The sequence below is a fragment of the Coregonus lavaretus genome (assembly GCF_964263955.1).
Source record: "Coregonus lavaretus genome assembly, contig: HAP1_SCAFFOLD_1518, whole genome shotgun sequence".
Taxonomy (NCBI): Eukaryota; Metazoa; Chordata; class Actinopteri; order Salmoniformes; family Salmonidae; genus Coregonus; species Coregonus lavaretus.
The window spans coordinates 102711-113408 of NW_028162642.1; the positions used below are offsets into that span (position 1 = coordinate 102711).

Below are 10698 nucleotides of genomic sequence, written 5' to 3' on the forward strand. Positions count from 1 at the left end.
AGCGCGCGTGGCAATAGGCCTGATTACTGAGTTGTGGCTGTCAGTGAAAAGCATCTACATTGTGTGAAGATAATATGTTTTGAGTATAATTTAAAATGTTGAGACAATAAGAAGGGGAGGGGTGTGTGTGTGTGGCGAATATATGGGCGTCTCTCTCCAGAATGCATGCACTCAGCTCTCCAGAATGTGCTCTGCTGTCTCCCGACAATTCTTGCACATTCATTGTTTCATTGTGTGAATTGTTTGCCCTTCGATTGTTTATTTTTGTTCAATTCTCCATTGTATATGTAACCAGTAGGCCTAGTAAATGTCCCGTTAATCCTCGTCATTTGGTTACATTCATTTCTGTTAATGCACGTATTACAGTCATTTACCGTTGTCGTATTACAGTCATTTACCGTTGTCGTATTAAAGTCATTTACCGTTGTCGTATTAAAGTCATTTACCGTTGTCGTATTAAAGTCATTTACCGTTGTCGTATTAAAAAGTCATTTACCGTTGTCGTATTACAGTCATTTACCGTTGTCGTATTACCGTCATTTACCGTTGTCGTATTACCGTCATTTACCGTTGTCGTATTACCGTCATTTACCGTTGTCGTATTAAAGTCATTTACCGTTGTCGTATTAAAGTCATTTACCGTTGTCGTATTAAAGTCATTTACCGTTGTCGTATTAAAGTCATTTACCGTTGTGGTATTCCGGTCATTTACCGTTGTCGTATTAAAGTCATTTACCGTTGTCATTCTCGGAGTGGAAACGTTGTTTGCAGAGTTCACAACCTGCTACATTTGTGAGAAACAAGTTGGTTTATTTCATAGCCATTATTTATAAGTTTGGTAAATGTTTTCATTGTCTTTTGTTTGGCGTGCTCCATCTGAGCAATGAGCATAGGTTTGGTTTCTCTGTCGCCTGATAACGTTGAGGGAGCTGGCACGCCTGAGCACGCCAACCTGCTGAGTTGATACAATGTTGCACTTCACTAGTCATACATAGCTCAAGTCAAGACGGGTAGAGAGATAAATGAGATTGAAAGAACCTGCATTTTCATCAGGATATTTTACTGTATTTATTTTTCGGCTTTAGGCCTATGTATTTTACTTAGGTGATGATGGAATGTATAGTTCTATAGGCTATCGCTGAGTTCCATGCGCTAATTTCTTTAGTCACCAATGGATCACGGTGTATCAATGTGGCCATATGGCAAAGGCTGGTGCTCTTGCATTAGTTGAATTTAAACTTTTAGAGTTGTATCATTTTAATTCAGATTTTTTTTTTGATTAACAAGATGACAATAATTTTGAGAAACGAAAACGTTATTATTGAAATTAAACTGTTCCATGAAAACGTGCATATTAAAATAATCATAACTGGGAAGCAGATAGGTAGAAGTGATAGGATAAATTGTAAGCTTCCCCAAACTTGAAACTCATGATCTGCCTAGGGTGTTCATTATAACAACCATTAAAAGGTCCTGTGAAAAAAATGGGCCCGCCTATAGAAATCAAATACCTGTTCATCTGATTCGTTCTGGCCGTTGTCGTATTACCCTGGCCTGGCACCTACTACCATACTCCTTTCAAATGCATTTACATTTGCTGTCTTGCCTATTCACCCTCTGAATGGCACACGTACTCAATCTTATGTCTCAATTGTCTCAAGGCTTAAAAATCCTTCTTAAACCCGTCTCCTCCCCTTCATCTACACTGATTGAAGTGGATTTAACAAGTGACATCAATAAGGGATCATAGCTTACACCTGGATTCACCTGGTCAGTCTATGTCATGGAAAGAGCTGGTGTTCTTAATGTTTTGTATACTCAGTGTATGTTTATACAGTAAAAGCATAAAAGCAGTTTCTCTATGACTGATCCATAGAGGAAAGATGGAAGTCAGGGGTCAGGGGTCAGGGGTCACTCCTGGGGGGTGTCTAGGGTCTCCAGCATCAGCCACAGCCCCCCCTCGGCCCTGAGCACCAGCTGGGGAAGCCTCCTCACCTCTACCCCCCCCAGGGGTCAGGGGTCAGGGGTCACTCCTGGGGGGTGTCTAGGGTCTCCAGCATCAGCCACAGCCCCCCCTCGGCCCTGAGCACCAGCTGGGGCAGCCTCCTCACCTCCACCCCCCCAGGGGTCAAGCGGAACCTCCTCAAGGTCAGCGCCACCACCACACGCAGCTCCGCCATGGCAAACTTCTGACCTATACAGTTCCTATAGCACAGAATGATCGGGATGGTTAATGCTGTTTCACCGAGTATCATCACAGACTGGTTCCCAGATCCGTTTGCACTGTCATGTCAGCACAAACGGATCAGGGACCAGGTTGTAAACATTGGGCTATGTCACGCCTGGGCTGTGATGATCATGTGTATAATGATCATAAAAAAGAGAATCCAAACCTAGGTCCTGAAGAGAAGGGTATGAAGGCATGGGATGAACGGCCCTTTGAGCTCTCAGGGTCAAAGCGCATGGGGTTGTACACCTAGAGAGGGGAAGAGGGAAATGCCATCAGACTAAAGTTAGCCTGTCGGCAGCTCTGTGAGAGGATGCTAGGAGCTAGCCAGAGTCCTGAGTGTAGATGGAGTAAAGTGTACTAACGTCTGGGTCAGGCCAGATCTCAGGGTTGTGATGGGTCCCATAGATGCTCACCAGACAGATGCTACCTGAGGTGGAAAAATACATTAGTATTAGCAAAGCGCACGCCCCGCCCACCTGAGGATCAGTCTTTTTCAGCTGTCTATTTCCTTTGTTTACATTGCCTTTCCGTTCGATCTATAAGAACGCTAAAGCTTCGTAGGGGATTTAACGCACCGTCTCGACACTTATGTCACAGGAAAGAGAAGAAAGATAACTTTATTTTGATGGGTGTTGATTTTTCAGTGGAATTGAAAAAAGTTACAATTTAATGCAGTTGAAATGTTTACAAATTAGATTTGCTGAAATGAAAGCAACTCATAAAAATGAACACTTTGATTGTGTAATAGGTGTTTAGATAGGTGTAATCTAGAGCCAAGCGTGTTGATTTTTAATCCGAGAGTATCCTGCTATTGACACATTTGTTGAATTATGCAAGAGAACGTGACAACAGCAGTAATTCATGAGGCAGTCTAGCAGGTGGAGTAGTCAGAGCAGGTGGAGTAGTCAGAGCAGGTGGAGTAGTCAGAGCAGGTAGAGTAGTCAGAGAAGGTAGAGTAGTCAGAGCAGGTGGAGTAGTCAGAGCAGGTAGAGTAGTCAGAGCAGGTAGAGTAGTCAGAGCAGGTGGAGTAGTCAGAGCAGGTAGAGTAGTCAGAGAAGGTAGAGTAGTCAGAGAAGGTAGAGAAGGTAGAGTAGTCAGAGCAGGTGGAGTAGTCAGAGCAGGTGGAGTAGTCAGAGAAGGTGGAGTAGTCAGAGAAGGTAGAGAAGGTAGAGTAGTCAGAGCAGGTGGAGTAGTCAGAGCAGGTAGAGTAGTCAGAGCAGGAAGAGTAGTCAGAGAAGGTAGAGTAGTCAGAGCAGGTAGAGTAGTCAGAGAAGGTAGAGTAGTCAGAGCAGGTAGAGTAGTCAGAGAAGGTAGAGTAGTCAGAGCAGGTGGAGTAGTCAGAGAAGGTGGAGTAGTCAGAGAAGGTAGAGTAGTCAGAGAAGGTAGAGTAGTCAGAGAAGGTAGAGTAGTCAGAGAAGGTGGAGTAGTCAGAGCAGGTGGAGTAGTCAGAGCAGGTGGAGTAGTCAGAGCAGGTAGAGTAGTCAGAGAAGGTAGAGTAGTCAGAGGAGGTAGAGTAGTCAGAGAAGGTGGAGTAGTCAGAGCAGGTGGAGTAGTCAGAGAAGGTAGAGAAGGTAGAGTAGTCAGAGAAGGTGGAGTAGTCAGAGAAGGTAGAGAAGGTAGAGTAGTCAGAGCAGGTGGAGTAGTCAGAGCAGGTAGAGTAGTCAGAGCAGGAAGAGTAGTCAGAGAAGGTAGAGTAGTCAGAGCAGGTAGAGTAGTCAGAGAAGGTAGAGTAGTCAGAGCAGGTAGAGTAGTCAGAGCAGGTAGAGTAGTCAGAGCAGGTAGAGTAGTCAGAGAAGGTAGAGTAGTCAGAGCAGGTGGAGTAGTCAGAGCAGGTGGAGTAGTCAGAGCAGGTAGAGTAGTCAGAGAAGGTAGAGTAGTCAGAGCAGGTGGAGTAGTCAGAGAAGGTAGAGAAGGTAGAGTAGTCAGAGCAGGTAGAGTAGTCAGAGCAGGTAGAGTAGTCAGAGAAGGTAGAGTAGTCAGAGAAGGTGGAGTAGTCAGAGCAGGTGGAGTAGTCAGAGCAGGTAGAGTAGTCAGAGAAGGTGGAGTAGTCAGAACAGGTAGAGTAGTCAGAGAAGGTAGAGTAGTCAGAGAAGGTAGAGTAGTCAGAGCAGGTGGAGTAGTCAGAGAAGGTAGAGTAGTCAGAGAAGGTAGAGTAGTCAGAGAAGGTGGAGTAGTCAGAGAAGGTAGAGTAGTCAGAGCAGGTAGAGTAGTCAGAGAGGGTAGAGTAGTCAGAGAAGGTGGAGTAGTCAGAGCAGGTAGAGTAGTCAGAGCAGGTAGAGTAGTCAGAGCAGGTAGAGTAGTCAGAGAAGGTAGAGTAGTCAGAGCAGGTAGAGTAGTCAGAGAGGTGTTTGGTGGTTGCAGCTCTGTTCCACCCTTTTATGTTAATGTTTTTATATATGCAAATATACCCAAATACACCCTGTGGTATGACCCGTCCCCCTGCCCTCACCCTGTGGTATGACCCGTCCCCCTCCCCTCACCCTGTGGTATGACCCGTCCCCCTCCCCTCACCCTGTGGTATGACCCATCCCACTGTCCTCACCCTGTGGTATGACCCATCCCCCTGCCCTCACCCTGTGATATGACCCGTCCCCCTGTCCTCACCCTGTGGTATGACCAGTCCCCCTGCCCTCACCCTGTGGTATGACCCGTCCACCTCCCCTCACCCTGTGATATGACCCGTCCCCCTCCCCTCACCCTGTGGTATGACCCATCCCCCTGTCCTCACCCTGTGGTATGACCCATCCCCCTGTCCTCACCCTGTGGTATGACCCGTACCCCTCCCCTCACCCTGTGGTATGACCCATCCCCCTGTCCTCACCCTGTGGTATGACCCATCCCCCTGTCCTCACCCTGTGGTATGACCCGTCCCCCTCCCCTCACCCTGTGGTATGACCCATCCCCCTGTCCTCACCCTGTGGTATGACCAGTCCCCCTGCCCTCACCCTGTGGTATGACCCGTCCACCTCCCCTCACCCTGTGATATGACCCGTCCCCCTGTCCTCACCCTGTGGTATGACCAGTCCCCCTGCCCTCACCCTGTGGTATGACCCGTCCACCTCCCCTCACCCTGTGATATGACCCGTCCCCCTCCCCTCACCCTGTGGTATGACCCGTCCCCCTGCCCTCACCCTGTGATATGACCCGTCCCCCTCCCCTCACCCTGTGATATGACCCGTCCCCCTGTCCTCACCCTGTGGTATGACCAGTCCCCCTCCCCTCACCCTGTGGTATGACCCGTCCCCCTGTGGTATGACCAGTCCCCCTGCCCTCACCCTGTGGTATGACCCGTCCCCCTGGCACCGTCATGTCCTGAGTGTATTGTCTGGTGACAGCAGACACAGGGGAGTGCAGTCTCAGAGACTCTTTGATACACATGGTGGTGAAGGGGAGGCTGCTCAGGTCCTCCCTGCAGAAACACAACACACCAGTCACTCTTTTATGGATCATTCACACATACAGAAAGGACTGGTCTGTTTGGGAGTCTTGGCCTACAGAGATCCCAGACTCCGCTCCTTGTTTCATCTCCTGGAAAGAACTAGACAGTAGAGAACACATTCCTACCATGTTGAAATGAAGAGAACTTTACATTACTACAAATGTGCCCCATTTGAGAAAAGCCTGTGGTATGACCCGTCCCCCTCCCCTCACCCTGTGGTATGACCCGTCCACCTCCCCTCACCCTGTGGTATGACCTGTCCCCCTGCCCTCACCCTGTGGTATGACCCGCCCCCCTCCCCTCACCCTGTGGTATGACCCGTCCACCTCCCCTCACCCTGTGGTATGACCAGTCCCTCTGCCCTCACCCTGTGGTATGACCCGTCCACCTCCCCTCACCCTGTGGTATGACCCGTCCCCCTCCCCTCACCCTGTGGTATGACCCGTCCCCATGCCCTCACCCTGTGGTATGACCCGCCCCCCTGACAGAAAGAAAGACAGACAGGCAAGCAGTTGGACAGACAGACGAACAGATGGACATACAGACAGACAGAGACAGACAAACACAGGTTCTGACCAGTCTATGTCCTCTGTCTGTCGGTCCTGTAGCAGGTTCTGGACCTCGGCTCTACAGCGGTCCTGGTAGTCCTGATGCTGAGACAAGTTATACAGAACCCAGCTGATCCCGCTGGCCGTGGTGTCATGACCTGAGAGAGAATAAAGTCTCAAATACAGTAGTTTATGATAGGATATACTGCCAGGGTAAATACAGTAGTTTATGACAGGATATACTGCCAGGGTAAATACAGTAGTTTATGACAGGATATACTGCCAGGGTAAATACAGTAGTTTATGACAGGATATACTGCCAGGGTAAATACAGTAGTTTCTGATAGGATATACTGCCAGGGTAAATACAGTAGTTTATGACAGGATATACTGCCAGGGTAAATACAGTAGTTTCTGATAGGATATACTGCCAGGGTAAATACAGTAGTTTATGATAGGATATACTGCCAGGGTAAATACAGTAGTTTCTGATAGGATATACTGCCAGGGTAAATACAGTAGTTTATGACAGGATATACTGCCAGGGTAAATACAGTAGTTTATGACAGGATATACTGCCAGGGTAAATACAGTAGTTTATGATAGGATATACTGCCAGGGTAAATACAGTAGTTTATGATAGGATATACTGCCAGGGTAAATACAGTAGTTTATGACAGGATATACTGCCAGGGTAAATACAGTAGTTTCTGATAGGATATACTGCCAGGGTAAATACAGTAGTTTCTGATAGGATATACTGCCAGGGTAAATACAGTAGTTTCTGATAGGATATACTGCCAGGGTAAATACAGTTGTTTCTGATAGGATATACTGCCAGGGTAACTGTAGAAAGGGATAGAGTGGACCTAACCCCTTGAGGATCACCTCCAAACATGAAAGTGTCTGCCTCTGCTTTTATCTCCTCATTTGTGAGACCACGGCCCTCCTCATCCTTTGACAGCAGTAACAAATCAATGAAGTCTGCTACTCTCTTTCTCTTCTCCTCCCCTCCTGTGGTGTCAGCCTGGCTCTCTGGCTCCCCCTGGAGGAGTAGCTGTGCTCTGCGCTCCTGGACCACAGTGCTGGTGAACCTGTGTATAGGGTTGTACAATTCCAGTTACTTTCTGAAAATTCCCAAGTGTTCCAGAAATCCTGGTTGGAGGATTCCTGGATTTCCAGCTTCCGGGAATTTTCAAACCAGAATTTCAGGAAAACCTTGGAATTACAGGAACATTTCCAGAATTTTGCCAACTCCTACCTGTGTACTACACTACAGGCCTGTTTGAAGCGTTGTCCTTCTGGGGACCTCCAGTACAGCCAGTCCCAGTGGTGCAGGATACGACCTCTCCGCTCGATCACCAGGGTGCTCAGCTCAAAGATGGCTGCTATGTAGTCACTGGAACTCCTGGAGGAAAGGAAAGGAGCCATGAGACAGAGTTGGATAGAGGAGGGAGGGTAGAGGGGAGTAATGAGACATTAGAGTTGGATAGAGGAGGGAGGGTAGAGGGGAGTAATGAGATATTAGAGTTGGATAGAGGAGGGAGGGTAGAGGGGAGTAATGAGACATTAGAGTTGGATAGAGGAGGGAGGGTAGAGGGGAGTAATGAGACATTAGAGTTGGATAGAGGAGGGAGGGTAGAGGGGAGTAATGAGACATTAGAGTTGGATAGAGGAGGGAGGGTAGAGGGGAGTAATGAGACATTAGAGTTGGATAGAGGAGGGAGGGTAGAGGGGAGTAATGAGACATTAGAGTTGGATAGAGGAGGGAGGGTAGAGGGGAGTAATGAGACATTAGAGTTGGATAGAGGAGGGAGGGTAGAGGGGAGTAATGAGACATTAGAGTTGGATAGAGGAGGGAGGGTAGAGGGGAGTAATGAGACATTAGAGTTGGATAGAGGAGGGAGGGTAGAGGGGAGTAATGAGATATTAGAGTTGGATAGAGGAGGGAGGGTAGAGGGGAGTAATGAGACATTAGAGTTGGATAGAGGAGGGAGGGTAGAGGGGAGTAATGAGACATTAGAGTTGGATAGAGGAGGGAGGGTAGAGGGTTGTAATGAGACATTAGAGTTGGATAGAGGAGGGAGGGTAGAGGGGAGTAATGAGATATTAGAGTTGGATAGAGGAGGGAGGGTAGAGCGTTGTAATGAGACATTAGAGTTGGATAGAGGAGGGAGGGTAGAGGGGAGTAATGAGACATTAGAGTTGGATAGAGGAGGGAGGGTAGAGGGGAGTAATGAGACATTAGAGTTGGATAGAGGAGGGAGGGTAGAGGGGAGTAATGAGATATTAGAGTTGGATAGAGGAGGGAGGGTAGAGGGGAGTAATGAGACATTAGAATTGGATAGAGGAGGGAGGGTAGAGCGTTGTAATGAGACATTAGAGTTGGATAGAGGAGGGAGGGTAGAGGGGAGTAATGAGACATTAGAGTTGGATAGAGGAGGGAGGGTAGAGGGGAGTAATGAGACATTAGAGTTGGATAGAGGAGGGAGGGTAGAGGGGAGTAATGAGACAGAGTTGGATAGAGGAGGGAGGGTAGAGGGGAGTAATGAGACATTAGAGTTGGATAGAGGAGGGAGGGTAGAGGGGAGTAATGAGACATTAGAGTTGGATAGAGGAGGGAGGGTAGAGGGGAGTAATGAGATATTAGAGTTGGATAGAGGAGGGAGGGTAGAGGGTGTAATGAGACATTAGAGTTGGATAGAGGAGGGAGGGTAGAGGGGAGTAATGAGACAGAGTTGGATAGAGGAGGGAGGGTAGAGGGGAGTAATGAGATATTAGAGTTGGATAGAGGAGGGAGGGTAGAGGGGAGTAATGAGACATTAGAGTTGGATAGAGGAGGGAGGGTAGAGGGGAGTAATGAGACATTAGAGTTGGATAGAGGAGGGAGGGTAGAGGGGAGTAATGAGACATTAGAGTTGGATAGAGGAGGGAGGGTAGAGGGGAGTAATGAGACATTAGAGTTGGATAGAGGAGGGAGGGTAGAGGGAGTAATGAGACATTAGAGTTGGATAGAGGAGGGAGGGTAGAGGGAGTAATGAGACATTAGAGTTGGATAGAGGAGGGAGGGTAGAGGGGAGTAATGAGACATTAGAGTTGGATAGAGGAGGGAGGGTAGAGGGGAGTAATGAGACATTAGAGTTGGATAGAGGAGGGAGGGTAGAGGGGAGTAATGAGACATTAGAGTTGGATAGAGGAGGGAGGGTAGAGGGGAGTAATGAGACATTAGAGTTGGATAGAGGAGGGAGGGTAGAGGGGAGTAATGAGACATTAGAGTTGGATAGAGGAGGGAGGGTAGAGGGGAGTAATGAGACATTAGAGTTGGATAGAGGAGGGAGGGTAGAGGGGAGTAATGAGACATTAGAGTTGGATAGAGGAGGGAGGGTAGAGGGGAGTAATGAGACATTAGAGTTGGATAGAGGAGGGAGGGTAGAGGGGAGTAATGAGATATTAGAGTTGGATAGAGGAGGGAGGGTAGAGGGGAGTAATGAGATATTAGAGTTGGATAGAGGAGGGAGGGTAGAGGGGAGTAATGAGATATTAGAGTTGGATAGAGGAGGGAGGGTAGAGGGGAGTAATGAGACATTAGAGTTGGATAGAGGAGGGAGGGTAGAGGGGAGTAATGAGACATTAGAGTTGGATAGAGGAGGGAGGGTAGAGGGGAGTAATGAGACATTAGAGTTGGATAGAGGAGGGAGGGTAGAGGGGAGTAATGAGACATTAGAGTTGGATAGAGGAGGGAGGGTAGAGGGGAGTAATGAGACATTAGAGTTGGATAGAGGAGGGAGGGTAGAGGGGAGTAATGAGACATTAGAGTTGGATAGAGGAGGGAGGGTAGAGGGGTGTAATGAGACATTAGAGTTGGATAGAGGAGGGAGGGTAGAGGGGAGTAATGAGACATTAGAGTTGGATAGAGGAGGGAGGGTAGAGGGGAGTAATGAGACATTAGAGTTGGATAGAGGAGGGAGGGTAGAGGGGAGTAATGAGACATTAGAGTTGGATAGAGGAGGGAGGGTAGAGGGGAGTAATGAGATATTAGAGTTGGATAGAGGAGGGAGGGTAGAGGGGAGTAATGAGACATTAGAGTTGGATAGAGGAGGGAGGGTAGAGGGGAGTAATGAGATATTAGAGTTGGATAGAGGAGGGAGGGTAGAGGGGAGTAATGAGACATTAGAGTTGGATAGAGGAGGGAGGGTAGAGGGGAGTAATGAGACATTAGAGTTGGATAGAGGAGGGAGGGTAGAGGGGAGTAATGAGACATTAGAGTTGGATAGAGGAGGGAGGGTAGAGGGGTGTAATGAGACATTAGAGTTGGATAGAGGAGGGAGGGTAGAGGGGAGTAATGAGACATTAGAGTTGGATAGAGGAGGGAGGGTAGAGGGGAGTAATCGAGACATCTAGAGTTGGATAGAGGAGGGAGGGTAGAGGGGAGTAATGAGACATTAGAGTTGGATAGAGGAGGGAGGGTAGAGGGGAGTAAT

At 48.0% G+C, this 10698-nt stretch overlaps 1 protein-coding gene across 1 annotated transcript; it reads right to left on the bottom strand.

Annotated features, from left to right (window-relative positions):
- Positions 1-2014: 2014 nt before the first annotated feature.
- On the bottom strand, positions 2015-7625 carry LOC311119072 (cytochrome P450 4F2-like; the record flags this gene model as incomplete). Its single annotated transcript, XM_084193823.1, has 7 exons — positions 2015-2205; positions 2394-2476; positions 2593-2657; positions 5506-5639; positions 6246-6375; positions 7106-7311; positions 7479-7625. Coding segments are annotated over 7 exons (943 nt in total), but the record flags the coding sequence as incomplete, so codon positions are not given.
- Between the last annotated feature and the right edge of the window lie 3073 nt (positions 7626-10698).